General features: G+C 41.1%; 1 protein-coding gene across 2 annotated transcripts in view; it reads right to left on the reverse strand.

Annotated features, from left to right (window-relative positions):
- LOC131942257 (RNA-binding protein 24-B) overlaps positions 1 to 19,437 on the reverse strand; it is a 59,009-nt gene that overhangs the window by 8,067 nt on the left and 31,505 nt on the right. For both annotated transcript variants that reach the window (XM_059302017.1, XM_059302016.1), the window contains exons 4-5: positions 18,427 to 18,481; positions 10,311 to 10,355 (exon numbers count right to left, since the gene is read on the reverse strand). In XM_059302017.1, the coding sequence (XP_059158000.1) occupies positions 10,311 to 10,355; positions 18,427 to 18,481 (100 nt within the window). The remainder of the gene's footprint in view (positions 1 to 10,310; positions 10,356 to 18,426; positions 18,482 to 19,437) is intronic.

Genomic DNA, 19,437 nt, shown 5'->3' on the forward strand with positions numbered 1-19,437 from the left:
GTACGTGTACAGTTTGGTGTTACTTGTACTTGTACAGTTTGGTGTTACTTGTACAGTTTGGTGTTACTTGTACTTGTACAGTTTGGTGTTACGTGTACAGTTTGGTGTTAGTTGTACGTGTACAGTTTGGTGTTACTTGTACTTGTACAGTTTGGTGTTACTTGTACAGTTTGGTGTTACTTGTACTTGTACAGTTTGGTGTTACTTGTACAGTTTGGTGTTACTTGTACTTGTACAATTTGGTGTTGCTTGTACGTGTACAGTTTGGTGTTACTTGTACATGTACAGTTTGGTGTTAGTTGTACGTGTACAGTTTGGTGTTACTTGTACTTGTACAGTTTGGTGTTACTTGTACAGTTTGGTGTTACTTGTACTTGTACAGTTTGGTGTTACTTGTACATGTACAGTTTGGTGTTAGTTGTACGTGTACAGTTTGGTGTTACTTGTACTTGTACAGTTTGGTGTTACTTGTACAGTTTGGTGTTACTTGTACTTGTACAGTTTGGTGTTACTTGTACAGTTTGGTGTTACTTGTACAGTTTGGTGTTACTTGTACTTGTACAGTTTGGTGTTACTTGTACAATTTGGTGTTACTTGTACTTGTACAGTTTGGTGTTACTTGTACTTGTACAATTTGGTGTTACTTGTACGTGTACAGTTTGGTGCTACTTGTACTTGTACAGGTTGGTGTTACTTGTACGTGTACAGTTTGGTGTTACGTGTACAGTTTGGTGTTATTTGTATAGTTTGGTGTTAGTTGTACTTGTACAGTTTGGTGTTACTTGTACGTGTACAGTTTGGTGTTACTTGTACAGTTTGGTGTTACTTGTACTTGTACAGTTTGGTGTTACTTGTACTTGTACAGTTTGGTGTTACTTGTACGTGTACAGTTTGGTGTTACTTGTACAGTTTGGTGTTACTTGTACGTGTACAGTTTGGTGTTACTTGTACAGTTTGGTGTTACTTGTACTTGTACAGTTTGGTGTTACTTGTACTTGTACAGTTTGGTGTTACTTGTACAGTTTGGTGTTACTTGTACAGTTTGGTGTTACTTGTACTTGTACAGTTTGGTGTTACTTGTACTTGTACAGTTTGGTGTTACTTGTACAATTTGGTGTTATTTGTACTTGTACAGTTTGGTGTTACTTGTACGTGTACAGTTTGGTGTTACTTGTACGTGTACAGTTTGGTGTTACTTGTACGTGTACAGTTTGGTGTTACTTGTACAGTTTGGTGTTACTTGTACTTGTACAGTTTGGTGTTACGTGTACAGTTTGGTGTTACTTGTACTTGTACAGTTTGGTGTTACTTGTACAGTTTGGTGTTACTTGTACAATTTAGTGTTACTTGTACTTGTACAATTTGGTGTTACTTGTACGTGTACAGTTTGGTGCTACTTGTACTTGTACAGGTTGGTGTTACTTGTACAGTTTGGTGTTACTTGTACTTGTACAATTTGGTGTTACTTGTACTTGTACAATTTGGTGTTACTTGTACATGTACAGTTTGGTGTTACTTGTACGTGTACAGTTTGGTGTTACTTGTACGTGTACAGTTTGGTGTTACTTGTACAGTTTGGTGTTACTTGTACTTGTACAGTTTGGTGTTACTTGTACAGTTTGGTGTTACTTGTACTTGTACAGTTTGGTGTTACTTGTACAGTTTGGTGTTACTTGTACAATTTGGTGTTACTTGTACTTGTACAATTTGGTGTTACTTGTACGTGTACAGTTTGGTGCTACTTGTACTTGTACAGGTTGGTGTTACTTGTACAGTTTGGTGTTACTTGTACTTGTACAGTTTGGTGTTACTTGTACAGTTTGGTGTTACTTGTACAATTTGGTGTTACTTGTACTTGTACAGTTTGGTGTTACTTGTACTTGTACAGTTTGGTGTTACTTGTACGTGTACAGTTTGGTGTTACTTGTACAATTTGGTGTTACTTGTACTTGTACAATTTGGTGTTACTTGTACGTGTACAGTTTGGTGCTACTTGTACTTGTACAGGTTGGTGTTACTTGTACAATTTGGTGTTACTTGTACAGTTTGGTGTTACTTGTACAATTTGGTGTTACTTGTACTTGTACAATTTGGTGTTACTTGTACTTGTACAATTTGGTGTTAGTTGTACGTGTACAGTTTGGTGTTACTTGTACTTGTACAGGTTGGTGTTACTTGTACAATTTGGTGTTACTTGTACTTGTACAATTTGGTGTTACTTGTACTTGTACAGTTTGGTGTTACTTGTACAGTTTGGTGTTACTTGTACGATTTGGTGTTACTTGTACTTGTACAGTTTGGTGTTACTTGTACTTGTACAGTTTGGTGCTACTTGTACTTGTACAGGTTGGTGTTACTTGTACAATTTGGTGTTACTTGTACAGTTTGGTGTTACTTGTACAATTTGGTGTTACTTGTACTTGTACAATTTGGTGTTACTTGTACTTGTACAATTTGGTGTTAGTTGTACGTGTACAGTTTGGTGTTACTTGTACTTGTACAGGTTGGTGTTACTTGTACAATTTGGTGTTACTTGTACTTGTACAATTTGGTGTTACTTGTACTTGTACAGTTTGGTGTTACTTGTACAGTTTGGTGTTACTTGTACAGTTTGGTGTTACTTGTACAGTTTGGTGTTACTTGTACGTGTACAGTTTGGTGTTACTTGTACAATTTGGTGTTACTTGTACTTGTACAATTTGGTGTTACTTGTACATGTACAGTTTGGTGTTACTTGTACAGTTTGGTGTTACTTGTACTTGTACAGTTTGGTGTTACTTGTACAATTTGGTGTTACTTGTACTTGTACAATTTGGTGTTAGTTGTACGTGTACAGTTTGGTGTTACTTGTACTTGTACAGGTTGGTGTTACTTGTACAGTTTGGTGTTACTTGTACAGTTTGGTGTTACTTGTACTTGTACAGGTTGGTGTTACTTGTACTTGTACAGTTTGGTGTTACTTGTACTTGTACAATTTGGTGTTACTTGTACAGTTTGGTGTTACTTGTACAGTTTGGTGTTACTTGTACTTGTACAGGTTGGTGTTACTTGTACAATTTGGTGTTACTTGTACTTGTACAATTTGGTGTTACTTGTACTTGTACAGTTTGGTGTTACTTGTTCAGTTTGGTGTTACTTGTACAATTTGGTGTTACTTGTACTTGTACAGTTTGGTGTTACTTGTACTTGTACAGTTTGGTGTTACTTGTACGTGTACAGTTTGGTGTTACTTGTACAGTTTGGTGTTACTTGTACAGTTTGATGTTACGTATACAGTTTGATGTTACGTATACAGTTTGATGTTACGTATACAGTTTGGTGTTACTTGTACTTGTACAGTTTGGTGTTACTTGTACGTGTACAGTTTGGTGTTACTTGTACAGTTTGGTGTTACTTGTACAGTTTGATGTTACGTATACAGTTTGGTGTTACTTGTACTTGTACAGTTTGGTGTTACTTGTACGTGTACAGTTTGGTGTTACTTGTACAGTTTGGTGTTACTTGTACAGTTTGGTGTTACTTGTACTTGTACAGTTTGGTGTTACTTGTACAGTTTGGTGTTACTTGTACAATTTGGTGTTACTTGTACTTGTACAATTTGGTGTTACTTGTACATGTACAGTTTGGTGTTACTTGTACAATTTGGTGTTACTTGTACGTGTACAGTTTGATGTTACTTGTACATGTACAGTTTGGTGTTACTTGCACGTGTACAGTAAAATTAAACTAACCCTTTATTTCACCCCGATTAAAAATGGTGTTATCCTGTGGTGTTATCCTGTGGTGTTATCCTGTGGTGTTATCCTGTGGTGTTATCCTGTGGTGTTATCCTGTGGTGTTATCCTGTGGTGTTATCCTGTGGTGTTATCCTGTGGTGTTATCCTGTGGTGTTATCCTGTGGTGTTATCCTGTAGGGTAGCCCCCTCCTCTCATTGTATTACTGACTTATATTTTTATTCTTGGTTTTCTATTACAGACTTACATTTATATTTATATATTTCCTACAGTTAAGTTGAGCTACCACTGACCTACGCAACTGACGTACGCAATAGTACTTTTATTTCCTACAGCTAAGTTTGTAATGTTGGTGGTTTTGTACTAGCTTAGCAGCAAATGTTCAACTCAACACATCAGAGTTGCTTCACAAGTCGTTCATTGAATTCAGATCAAACAGTTCAAGAATCAGAACATTCCATTCGAACCTATCAACAATCGATCAAAAAATGGACTGACTTTAGTCAAGTGAAAAGATGTTCTCAATAATAAATGAGATCTGACACACGGTGGCAGGCGCCAGTACATCAACTTAGGGCAACTGTTCGTTAAATGAGACAATATTGAATCATTTATTGACCCGTACTTGGCCAATATTGAATCATTCATTGACCCATACCTGCCAGTCATGAAGTGGCCAATATAGAATCATTCATTGACCCATACTTGCCAGTCATGAAGTGGCCAATATTGAATCATTCATTGACCCATACTTGCCAGTCATGAAGTGGCCAATATAGAATCATTCATTGACCCATACTTGCCAGTCATGAAGTGGCCAATATTGAATCATTCATTGACCCATACTTGCCAGTCATGAAGTGGCCAATATTGAATCATTCATTGACCCATACTTGCCAGTCATGAAGTGGCCAATATAGAATCATTCATTGACCCATACTTGCCAGTCATGAAGTGGCCAATATTGAATCATTCATTGACCCATACTTGCCAGTCATGAAGTGGCCAATATTGAATCATTAATTGACCCGTACTTGCCAGTCATGAAGTGGCCAATATTGAATCATTCATTGACCCATACTTGCCAGTCATGAAGTGGCCAATATTGAATCATTAATTGACCCGTACTTGCCAGTCATGAAGTGGCCAATATTGAATCATTCATTGACCCATACTTGCCAGTCATGAAGTGGCCAATATTGAATCATTAATTGACCCATACTTGCCAGTCATGAAGTGGCCAATATTGAATCATTAATTGACCCGTACTTGCCAGTCATGAAGTGGCCAATATTGAATCATTCATTGACCCGTACTTGGCCAATATTGAATCATTTATTGACCCATACTTGCCAGTCATGAAGTGGCCAATATTGAACCATTCATTGACCCATACTTGGCCAATATTGAACCATTCATTGACCCGTACTTGGCCAATATTGAACCATTCATTGACCCGTACTTGGCCAATATTGAACCATTCATTGACCCGTACTTGCCAGTCATGCAACACGCGAGCTAAAACTTTTAGCTCAGTAACAAGCACGTATGCTGTATCAGACACGTATGTTGTATCAGACACGTATGCTGTATCAGACACGTATGTTGTATCAGACACGTATGCTGTATTATATGTTGTATCATACACATCTTACTACATTACATGGCATACATCACACAACAAAATACAGGCAGGTAAATAAAACATTGGCAGGTAAACTGCACATGACATAACGCGTCCATCAGAACTAAACAATGCAGCATTGCTAACGTGGCAACAATGCCATCTCCTTTACTCGCTAATGTCAAAATCTCCTCAACTTCTTCCATGTGCCGCTAACATGGCTCTCAAGATTTCTCTCCCTGATCGGCTTGGGATTCCTCTCACACTCTTGTTTATTAGCGTGCTTGTATAACCTTTACAACAATGGCGCTGCTTAGCCTTTATTTCTTTACGTTGATATTGAAGTTGTATTAAAACCGTCAATTTTAAATACGGACTGGTTCTAACCGTCCAATCTAACCACCATCATGGACTGGTTCTAACCGTCCAATCTAACCACCATCATGGACTGGTTCTAACAGTCCAATCTAACCACCATCATGGACTGGTTCTAACCGTCCAATCTAACCACCATCATGGACTGGTTCTAACCGTCCAATCTAACCACCATCATGGACTGGTTCTAACCGTCCAATCTAACCAACATCATGGACTGGTTCTAACAGTCCAATCTAACCACCATCATGGACTGGTTCTAACCGTCCAATCTAACCACCATCATGGACTGGTTCTAACCGTCCAATCTAACCACCATCATGGACTGGTTCTAACCGTCCACTCTAACCACCATCATGGACTGGTTCTAACCGTCCACTCTAACCACCATCATGGACTGGTTCTAACCGTCCAATCTAACCACCATCATGGACTGGTTCTAACCGTCCACTCTAACCACCATCATGGACTGGTTCTAACCGTCCACTCTAACCACCATCATGGACTGGTTCTAACCGTCCACTCTAACCACCATCATGGACTGGTTCTAACCGTCCAATCTAACCACCATCATGGACTGGTTCTAACAGTCCAATCTAACCACCATCATGGACTGGTTCTAACCGTCCACTCTAACCACCATCATGGACTGGTTCTAACCGTCCACTCTAACCACCATCATGGACTGGTTCTAACCGTCCAATCTAGCCACCATCATGGACTGGTTCTAACCGTCCACTCTAACCACCATCATGGACTGGTTCTAACCGTCTATGCTAACCACCATCATGGACTGGTTCTAACCGTCCAATCTAACCACCATCATGGACTGGTTCTAACCGTCCAATCTAACCACCATCATGGACTGGTTCTAACAGTCCAATCTAACCACCATCATGGACTGGTTCTAACAGTCCAATCTAACCACCATCATGGACTGGTTCTAACCGTCCAATCTAACCACCATCATGGACTGGTTCTAACCGTCCAATCTAACCACCATCATGGACTGGTTCTAACAGTCCAATCTAACCACCATCATGGACTGGTTCTAACCGTCCAATCTAACCACCATCATGGACTGGTTCTAACAGTCCAATCTAACCACCATCATGGACTGGTTCTAACCGTCCAATCTAACCACCATCATGGACTGGTTCTAACAGTCCAATCTAACCACCATCATGGACTGGTTCTAACAGTCCAATCTAACCACCATCATGGACTGGTTCTAACCGTCCAATCTAACCACCATCATGGACTGGTTCTAACAGTCCAATCTAACCACCATCATGGACTGGTTCTAACCGTCCAATCTAACCACCATCATGGACTGGTTCTAACCGTCCAATCTAACCACCATCATGGACTGGTTCTAACCGTCCACTCTAACCACCATCATGGACTGGTTCTAACCGTCCACTCTAACCACCATCATGGACTGGTTCTAACCGTCCAATCTAACCACCATCATGGACTGGTTCTAACCGTCCAATCTAACCACCATCATGGACTGGTTCTAACCGTCCAATCTAACCACCATCATGGACTGGTTCTAACAGTCCAATCTAACCACCATCATGGACTGGTTCTAACCGTCCAATCTAACCACCATCATGGACTGGTTCTAACCGTCCAATCTAACCACCATCATGGACTGGTTCTAACCGTCCAATCTAACCACCATCATGGACTGGTTCTAACCGTCCACTCTAACCACCATCATGGACTGGTTCTAACCGTCCACTCTAACCACCATCATGGACTGGTTCTAACCGTCTATGCTAACACTATAATATATGGCCCTCCCTAACCCTGTGAGGATGTATTTACAAGAAAAAGAAAAGACTCACTTTCCAAAGGTTATCAACCACAGCAGACAGGGATGTGCCACATGCCGTTTGGTACAACAGGAGAAGGAGAGGGAGAGAGTAGGAGAAGCACCAGGCATCTAGAGATGAGGGACTTTTTAGAAACTAGGTGAGAAGCCCCCCCCCCCCCCCCAGCAAATTGGGAACACGACTTTTCCCGGAAAGAATGTGATACTCAACCCCCCCCCCCCCAATAAATTATTTGAGACGCCTTCACCCCCACCGCTAGAAAGTAGGTGATTTCTGGCGTTCATCAACGGTGTTGCTACAGTCACTAACCCAGGCTACAGTCACTAACCCAGGCTACAGTCACTAACCCAGGCTCACTAACCCAGGCTACAGTCACTAACCCAGGCTACAGTCACTAACCCAGGCTACAGTCACTAACCCAGGCTACAGTCACTAACCCAGGCTACAGTCACTAACCCAGGCTACAGTCACTAACCCAGGCTACAGTCACTAACCCAGGCTACAGTCACTAACCCAGGCTACAGTCACTAACCCAGGCTACAGTCACTAACCCAGGCTACAGTCACTAACCCAGGCTACAGTCACTAACCCAGGCTCACTAACCCAGGCTACAGTCACTAACCCAGGCTGCAGTCACTAACCCAGGCTACAGTCACTATCCCAGGCTACAGTCACTAACCCAGGCTACAGTCACTATCCCAGGCTACAGTCACTAACCCAGGCTACAGTCACTAACCCAGGCTACAGTCACTAACCCAGGCTACAGTCACTAACCCAGGCTCACTAACCCAGGCTACAGTCACTAACCCAGGCTACAGTCACTAACCCAGGCTACAGTCACTATCCCAGGCTACAGTCACTAACCCAGGCTACAGTCACTAACCCAGGCTACAGTCACTAACCCAGGCTACAGTCACTATCCCAGGCTACAGTCACTAACCCAGGCTACAGTCACTAACCCAGGCTACAGTCACTAACCCAGGCTACAGTCACTAACCCAGGCTACAGTCACTAACCCAGGCTACAGTCACTAACCCAGGCTACAGTCACTAACCCAGGCTACAGTCACTAACCCAGGCTCACTAACCCAGGCTACAGTCACTAACCCAGGCTACAGTCACTAACCCAGGCTCACTAACTCAGGCTACAGTCACTAACCCAGGCTACAGTCACTAACCCAGGCTACAGTCACTAACCCAGGCTCACTAACCCAGGCTACAGTCACTAACCCAGGCTACAGTCACTAACCCAGGCTACAGTCACTAACTCAGGCTACAGTCACTAACCCAGGCTACAGTCACTAACCCAGGCTACAGTCACTAACCCAGGCTACAGTCACTAACCCAGGCTACAGTCACTAACCCAGGCTACAGTCACTAACCCAGGCTACAGTCACTAACCCAGGCTCACTAACCCAGGCTACAGTCACTAACCCAGGCTACAGTCACTAACCCAGGCTACAGTCACTAACCCAGGCTCACTAACCCAGGCTACAGTCACTAACCCAGGCTACAGTCACTAATCCAGGCTACAGTCACTATCCCAGGCTACAGTCACTAACCCAGGCTACAGTCACTAACCCAGGCTACAGTCACTAACCCAGGCTACAGTCACTATCCCAGGCTACAGTCACTAACCCAGGCTACAGTCACTAACCCAGGCTACAGTCACTAACCCAGGCTACAGTCACTAACCCAGGCTACAGTCACTAACTCAGGCTACAGTCACTAACCCAGGCTCACTAACCCAGGCTACAGTCACTAACCCAGGCTACAGTCACTAACCCAGGCTCACTAACCCAGGCTACAGTCACTAACCCAGGCTCACTAACCCAGGCTACAGTCACTAACCCAGGCTACAGTCACTAACCCAGGCTACAGTCACTAACCCAGGCTACAGTCACTAACCCAGGCTACAGTCACTAACCCAGGCTACAGTCACTAACCCAGGCTACAGTCACTAACCCAGGCTCACTAACCCAGGCTACAGTCACTAACCCAGGCTACAGTCACTAACCCAGACTACAGTCACTAACCCAGGCTACAGTCACTAACCCAGGCTCACTAACCCAGGCTACAGTCACTAACCCAGGCTCACTAACCCAGGCTACAGTCACTAACCCAGGCTACAGTCACTAACCCAGGCTACAGTCACTAACCCAGGCTACAGTCACTAACCCAGGCTACAGTCACTAACCCAGGCTACAGTCACTAACCCAGGCTACAGTCACTAACCCAGGCTACAGTCACTAACCCAGGCTACAGTCACTAACCCAGGCTACAGTCACTAACCCAGGCTATCGGGATAGAAATTTAGACCCAGTCTATCTGGATAGTTAGACCCAGTCTATCTGGATAGTTAGACCAAGTCTATCTGGATAGTTAGACCAAGTCTATCTGGATAGTTAGACCCAGTCTATCTGGATAGTTAGACCCAGTCTATCTGGATAGTTAGACCCAGGCCACCTGGATAGTTAGACCCAGGCCATCTGGATAGTTAGACCAAGTCTATCTGGATAGTTAGACCCAGTCTATCTGGATAGTTAGACCAAGTCTATCTGGATAGTTAGACCCAGTCTATCTGGATAGTTAGACCCGGGATAGAAACGTAGACCCAGCCCTCTCTAGTGAAAGATGCATACGTTCTCCTTCCTATTGAAACAAGCATATATGATGCGCCCCCCTCTTCAGCATTCTATACGGTTAAACAAACAGCGTTTGGAAATGAATACATACCTTCTTGACAGTAACTGAGATGACAAGTAGTAATCCACGTCACACCTGACAAAAAAAGAAATTGTTGGATTTTAATCTTCTTCTTCTTCGTTCTTTGTTGGATTTTAATGATGTCCTGTATTCTATAGTCAAACTAGCTATCCATGCGAATGATTCTTTAATCCAACTATATATCATTTTAATGGCATATATCATTGAGCTCTAGTCAAACTATAAATTCTAATGAGGGTCTAGTCAAACTATCCATTATAATGACGGTCTTTTCAGTCGCAGAAACACACGTTTAGAAACTCATGAAAGCGGCTTTCATGGTTGTATGCATGTAGAAAAAACCGAATTACATGCTTTGGTATAGGTTTAGATGATGTTTCTTTGGTATAGGTGTAGATGATGTTTCTGTGGTATAGGTGTAGATGATGTTTCTGTGGTATAGGTTTAGATGATGTTGCTGTGGTATAGGTGTAGATGATGTTGCTGTGGTATAGCTTTAGATGATGTTTATGTGGTATAGGTTTAGATGATGTTGCTGTGGTATAGGTGTAGATGATGTTGCTGTGGTATAGCTTTAGATGATGTTTATGTGGTATAGGTTTAGATGATGTTGCTGTGGTATAGGTGTAGATGATGTTGCTGTGGTATAGCTTTAGATGATGTTGATGTGGTATAGGTTTAGATGATGTTGATGTGGTATAGGTGTAGATGATGTTGCTGTGGTATAGCTTTAGATGATGTTTATGTGGTATAGGTTTAGATGATGTTGCTGTGGTATAGGTGTAGATGATGTTGCTGTGGTATAGCTTTAGATGATGTTGATGTGGTATAGCTTTAGATGATGTTGCTGTGGTATAGGTGTAGATGATGTTGCTGTGGTATAGCTTTAGATGATGTTTCTGTGGTATAGGTGTAGATGATGTTGCTGTGGTATAGATGTAGATGATGTTGCTGTGGTATAGGTGTAGATGATGTTGCTGTGGTATAGGTGTAGATGATGTTGCTGTGGTATAGGTTTAGATGATGTTGCTGTGGTATAGGTTTAGATGATGTTGCTGTGGTATAGGTGTAGATGATGTTTCTGTGGTATATGTTTGTATGATGCTTAATATAGGATCTGACTTGAATACCAGTAATTTTTTTTTAACTTTTACTTGAAACAGGAAGTAATTAATTACTATAAACCTTATCAGACACAGAACTGACGACTTGAAAATTTATAATTGTTTTTTTTCCACATAAATTATTGAAATATACAGTTCATAGGTAAAAAAAAATATTTAAAAAAAATGTAACTTGTAAATTTAGCAGCCAAAAGAGTAATTCAACATGAAAAAGACCATGGGCCTGTTTCACAGAGATCACCCGTTTCATGTCTCCTTTTCGAAAACTGAAACACATTTCGATTTATCTCGCTCACCGCAATCGTTTGTAACTCAATAGACAACACAATACTCGATATCAAATACATACAACAAACATAAGGTTTTAACATTTTGATTGCTCGGCTTGACCATCTCAACTTGACCATCTCACCTAGACCATCTCAACTTGACCATCTCAACTTGACCATCTCAACTTGACCATCTCAACTTGACCATCTCAACTTGACCATCTCAACTTGACCATCTCAACTTGACCATCTCAACTTGACCATCTCAACTTGACCATCTCAACTTGACCATCTCAACTTGACCATCTCAACTTGACCATCTCAACTTGACCATCTCAACTTGACCATCTCAACTTGACCATTTCAACTTGACCATCTCAACTTGACCATCTCAACTTGACCATCTCAACTTGACCATCTCAACTTGACCATCTCAACTTGACCATCTCAACTTGACCATCTCAACTTGACCATCTCAACTTGACCATCTCAACTTGACCATCTCACCTAGACCATCTCAACTTGACCATCTCAACTTGACCATCTCAACTTGACCATCTCAACTTGACCATCTCAACTTGACCATCTCAACTTGACCATCTCAACTTGACCATCTCAACTTGACCATCTCAACTTGACCATCTCAACTTGACCATCTCAACTTGACCATCTCAACTTGACCATCTCAACTTGACCATCTCAACTTGACCATCTCAACTTGACCATCTCAACTTGACAATCTCAACTTGACCATCTCAACTTGACCATCCCAACTTTCAGATCAACTTATCAAACGACTTACATTGTTCTAGGCTTGCTTGTTTTAAAACAACGGTTTAAATTCAATGGTTGTAAAAATTCTAAATGTATCGGTCATGCTACTGCCTACAAATTTCCACCAATATTTGCTTCACGAAACTGCCTATTGTAGAGATGTGGTTTAACGTTAGTCAATACAAATGATACAACTATAAGCTGCCAATTGTATTAATGTGGTTTAACGTTAATCAATAAAAATGATACAACTATAAATGGCTTGGGAATGAGTCATGGTCTCCACTTTAAATATTTTCAAAATTGTATTTGACTTCCATTAAAAAATAAACAAAGATTTCTTCAAACTGTGGAGAGTCAAATACTTCCAGTGGCGTCTCTGGTTTAGGGGGAAGACGGAATGCGCCTCTCGCCTTACTCCACTATCTATACCCGGCACTGCAAAGGTTAGAAATAATCAATTCAGGCTGCTTAAAGATCAAAGGTCATTTTGCATGCACGTTCCCAAGCTTTGCCTGCTTAAAGGTCTCCAGGTCAAATTTCAAGATGATTCCATTAGTGAAGTTAAAGAGACACATCAAGAGTTTGCAATCTACTTAGGGCAAGTCAAACCTGTGGCGACCATCTCAACCCAACCTACACATTTCTCGTTTCTTTTGTTAAGATGAAATTAATAACCATCCACTTATAAATAGCCAAAGTGTAAACCACTGGTCTCATCCCTTCTGTTCTCTTACATTTTACACCAGAACTTAGTTTAAAAAGTGCATGATACAGATCTGAACAAATAAATAACAGCCATAAGGACCTCCATCTACCAACATGTAGCCTCCATCTACCAACATGTAGCCTCCATCTACCAACATGTAGCCTTTATCAACGCCTCCATCTACCAACATGTAGCCTCCATCTACCAACATGTAGCCTCCATCTACCAACATGTAGCCTCCATCTACCAACATGTAGCCTCCATCTACCAACATGTAGCCTCCATCTACCAACATGTAGCCTCCATCTACCAACATGTAGCCTCCATCTACCAACATGTAGCCTCCATCTACCAACATGTAGCCTCCATCTACCAACATGTAGCCTTTATCAACGCCTCCATCTACCAACATGTAGCCTCCATCTACCAACATGTAGCCTCCATCTACCAACATGTAGCCTCCATCTACCAACATGTAGCCTCCATCTACCAACATGTAGCCTCCATCTACCAACATGTAGCCTCCATCTACCAACATGTAGCCTCCATCTACCAACATGTAGCCTCCATCTACCAACATGTAGCCTCCATCTACCAACATGTAGCCTCCATCTACCAACATGTAGCCTTTATCAACGCCTCCATCTACCAACATGTAGCCTCCATCTACCAACATGTAGCCTTTATCAACGCCTCCATCTACCAACATGTAGCCTCCATCTACCAACATGTAGCCTCCATCCACGCCTCCATCAACCAACATGTAGCCTCCATCTACCAACATGTAGCCTCCATCTACCAACATGTAGCCTTTATCAACGCCTCCATCTACCAACATGTAGCCTCCATCTACCAACATGTAGCCTCCATCTACCAACATGTAGCCTCCATCTACCAACATGTAGCCTCCATCTACCAACATGTAGCCTTTATCAACGCCTCCATCTACCAACATGTAGCCTCCATCTACCAACATGTAGCCTCCATCTACCAACATGTAGCCTCCATCTACCAACATGTAGCCTCCATCCACGCCTCCATCAACCAACATGTAGCCTCCATCAACACCTCCATCTACCAACATGTAGCCTCCATCTACCAACATGTAGCCTCCATCTACCAACATGTAGCCTCCATCAACCAACATGTAGCCTCCATCTACCAACATGTAGCCTCCATCTACCAACATGTAGCCTCCATCTACCAACATGTAGCCTCCATCCACGCCTCCATCTACCAACATGTAGCCTCCATCAACACCTCCATCTACCAACATGTAGCCTCCATCTACCATCATGTAGCCTCCATCTACCAACATGTAGCCTCCATCTACCAACATGTAGCCTTTATCAACGCCTCCATCTACCAACATGTAGCCTCCATCTACCAACATGTAGCCTCCATCTACCAACATGTAGCCTCCATCTACCAACATGTAGCCTCCATCTACCAACATGTAGCCTTTATCAACGCCTCCATCTACCAACATGTAGCCTCCATCTACCAACATGTAGCCTCCATCCACGCCTCCATCAACCAACATGTAGCCTCCATCTACCAACATGTAGCCTCCATCAACCAACATGTAGCCTCCATCTACCAACATGTAGCCTCCATCTACCAACATGTAGCCTCCATCTACCAACATGTAGCCTCCATCCACGCCTCCATCTACCAACATGTAGCCTCCATCAACACCTCCATCTACCAACATGTAGCCTCCATCTACCATCATGTAGCCTCCATCTACCAACATGTAGCCTCCATCTACCAACATGTAGCCTCCATCAACACCTCCATCTACCAACATGTAGCCTCCATCAACCAACATGTAGCCTCCATCTACCAACATGTAGCCTCCATCTACCAACATGTAGCCTACATCTACCAACATGTAGCCTCCATCTACCAACATGTAGCCTCCATCTACCAACATGTAGCCTCCATCTACCAACATGTAGCCTCCATCTACCAACATGTAGCCTCCATCCACGCCTCCATCTACCAACATGTAGCCTCCATCCACGCCTCTATCTACCAACATGTAGCCTCCATCTACCAACATGTAGCCTCCATCTACCAACATGTAGCCTCCATCTACCAACATGTAGCCTCCATCTACCAACATGTAGCCTCCATCTACCAACATGTAGCCTCCATCTACCAACATGTAGCCTCCATCTACCAACATGTAGCCTCCATCAACGCCTCCATCTACCAACATGTAGCCTCCATCAACGCCTCCATCTACCAACATGTAGCCTCCATCAACGCCTCCATCTACCAACATGTAGCCTCCATCTACCAACATGTAGCCTCCATCTACCAACATGTAGCCTCCATCCACGCCTCTATCTACCAACATGTAGCCTCCATCTACCAACATGTAGCCTCCATCTACCAACATGTAGCCTCCATCTACACCTCCATCTACCAACATGTAGCCTCCATCAACGCCTCCATCTACCAACATGTAGCCTCCATCTACCAACATGTAGCCTCCATCTACCAACATGTAGCCTCCATCTACCAACATGTAGCCTCCATCAACACCTCCATCTACCAACATGTAGCCTCCATCTACCAACATGTAGCCTCCATCTACCAACATGTAGCCTTTATCAACGCCTCCATCTACCAACATGTAGCCTCCATCTACCAACATGTAGCCTCCATCTACCAACATGTAGCCTCCATCTACCAACATGTAGCCTCCATCTACCAACATGTAGCCTCCATCTACCAACATGTAGCCTCCATCTACCAACATGTAGCCTCCATCTACCAACATGTAGCCTCCATCTACCAACATGTAGCCTCCATCTACCAACATGTAGCCTCCATCTACCAACATGTAGCCTCCATCTACCAACATGAAGATCAACCAACATAAATGTAGCCTCGAGTCTGTATTAATATGTCAGATTAAAATTAATTTCGGCAACAAAAATGAGCTGAAAAAATAATGTTTTTATGTGCCAAAAATTAAACTTGTTACTGAGAGCTGATATCCTTAAATCGTAGCATCCGAGAAATTATTTTTTGACCATCGTCTAAAAGTGACACCATGCATTGACTTCACGACGACTACAGTTATAAAATATACCAGAAAGTAATCGTGTTATGTTGTAAGTATGATAAAAATGGAGACATGATAAAACAATGGTGCATAGTTCTATTACTCATGTAAGCTACTCTTGTCACCATGCGGTCGTTGACAATGTCAGCTTAGCTGGTAGACATTACATCCACTGACAGGTATGCATGGCTCTAGCTACATCAGGGTCAAACACATAGACTAGAAGCAACCAAAAAACACGAAACTCAATTCCTTCCAAGTCAAACAGATGTACGTGTCAAAGTTCTAGTCATGACAAAAATTTTCTACTGACGTCTTTCAGCAGGAGAGTCTGTTTAAGTGTAGGTCAAGTAGAGGATGTACAAAGATGTCAAGTAGAGGGTGTACAAAGTTTTCATCTGAATGGAGAAAGATACACTCCCAGCGAAAAACAAAAATGACACTACACTCGACACAGAAATGCCCAAACTTGGATGAGAAAAAAAATCATTATCAGGAGTGACTTTTACTAGTCCAAGCAAAACACACACACACATACACACACCAACAAAAACATATCAACTTTATTGGCCTGTGGTGAGAATAAGTCCAACATTTATTTAAGTCCAACAGTTCAAAGTTTAGTTAAACTGTCGCTTTGGTTGGCTCCCCATTATTCAACTACACGATTGAAACGAGTAACCAAAACATAGGACCTATCCAGTTTTAAAAAGAGTTCAAATTTCAACTGGACATTTTTTGGTTTTTTTTTAGCTTGGGTGTATACATTCCTGAGATCGAATAAGTCATTAGAGATAATTTTTAAAAAGATATCTGATGTTATACCTTAGGGGCTATGACAGCAGACTTTTAAAATTGTTTTTTATTATAATTGAACATGTGTCTTCTATATTTTAAAAGGTTTACTTTTTACCTTTAAAATAATGATAAACTAAAAGTATAAATTCTATAAGGACAATATTTCACCGACCAATAAAGTTTTCATTGATTACGCATACATATATGTATGTATTTATATACATATATATATATATATATATATATATATATATATATATATATATATATATATATATATATCACACAACAAAAGCACTTCAATTAAAAGAAAAGGAAAACATTAGAAGTGTTAAAACAAAAAAAAACAGCGCAACCCGAAAAACAACAAGAACGACAACAGCTGGCTAACGTTAAATGTGTTTTAATGAGAAAAGTTCATCCAGCAAGATTAAATATGAACCAAACCAAAGTCACAAACAGCAGAACTATCGTACCGTTCTCCTGGGCACCAGGGGTCGGCCCATAAAGGCAGAATGTGGACGTCTGGTAAAGAGAGGACAAAATTTCACACAAGTAAATACTCATTGCTATAGTGTTTGGTCAATTGTCCAACAGTCATCCATTTATATTGTTCAGAAATTATCTTTATGCCATTCTTGTCCATTTATTTCAGTTGAAATGTAGCTACATTGTGTAGTAAAAGTGTCAAACCTAAATTTAAAATGTATACTTTAAAACAGGTTTTTTGAGAAACCTAGGTCACTGTAAAACACAGTTAAGATTGAGCTTAAAATGGTGAATTCTCGCTCAGATTGTTCTATTTGAATCCAATCAACTAACATATTTTTCTACCCCCCGAGAAGCCATCCAGTAGCTAACCAAGTTGAGTGTGTATAAATTGTGTTTTATACAAAACACTGGATCTCATTTTTTTTAAATTTTAAAATGTCTTTAGATTATTAAGTAAATAAATATTTTTCACCAGAGACCTGCATTTAAAGGGTTAATAAACGTTTTTTTTTCACACCAGAGACCTGCATTTAAAGGGTTAATAAATGTTTTTTTTCCACCAGAGACCTGTAATAAGAGGGTTAACAAATTAAAGACACAATCAGGTCCAAGCTATGTTGGTCTCTAATTACAAACACGTGAGCGGATCAGCAAGACCTTGAGCCCAGTATATATATATATATATATATATATATATATATATATATATATATATATATATATATATATATATATATATATATATATATATATATATATATGAGTGTGTGTGTGTTTGTGTGTGTATGTGTGTGTGTTTATTGTGAAATTATGACTGGCAAGCCCTATAGAGCAGAAAGCAATACAACACGATGACATGCTAATGTAAGCAAACACTTACCCGTATTGACTAGGAATTAATCCGGGGATCGACTTGATAGCGTACGGCAAAACACCTGAAACATACATTCAAAACACATGAAACATACATTCAAAACACATGAAACATACATTCAAAACACATGAAACATACATCCTAAACATAAGAAACATTAATATGCTAAGATAAGTAGATATACTGCACTTAACGAAAGTTTAAGTTTTTTTTATGGTTAGAATACTGCACAAAATATCAGGTTTGATTAAGTTTTATGATGGATAGAATACTGCACAAAAAGGAAGGTTTAATTAAGTTTCATGATGGGTAGATTACTGCACAAAATGTAAGGTTTAATTAAGTTTCATAATGGGTAGATTACTGCACAAAATGTAAGGTTTAATTAAGTTTCATGATGGGTAGATTACTGCACAAAATGTAAGGTTTAATTAAGTTTCATGATGGGTAGATTACTGCACAAAATGTAAGGTTTAATTAAGTTTCATGATGGGTAGATTACTGCACAAAATGTAAGGTTTAATGAAGTTTCATGATGGGTAAATTACTGCACAAAATGTAAGGTTTAATTAAGTTTCATGATGGGTAGATTACTGCACAAAATGTAAGGTTTAATGAAGTTTCATGATGGGTAGATTACTGCACAAAATGTAAGGTTTAATTAAGTTTCATGATGGGTAGATTACTGCACAAAATGTAAGGTTTAATTAAGTTTCATTCTCCGCATTAACTAAGCTACACATGTGCTTTTTTGTTTTCCTTCTAGTTAATGATTCCTAAGATTAGATAGATTAAATCTAACTCCTCTGCTCCCAGCACACCCCCCACTGTGCCAATGGCCTCAATCTGTGGAACGTTTTACCTTCCAGCACCCATGCCCCCCCCCCACACACACACACACACATGCTCCCTGCTGTGTGTTGCTCCCAGCGACTCAACAGAAACCTTGCCAGTGCTGACGTCTACATACTGAGCCAGGTGTGTGAGGGTTGAAGGAATGGACCGTTAACAGAACAT

This window comes from Physella acuta, unplaced genomic scaffold (genome assembly GCF_028476545.2).
Source record: "Physella acuta isolate Inbredline_101_S28 unplaced genomic scaffold, ASM2847654v3 ptg000398l, whole genome shotgun sequence".
In the NCBI taxonomy this organism is placed as follows: Eukaryota; Metazoa; Mollusca; class Gastropoda; family Physidae; genus Physella; species Physella acuta.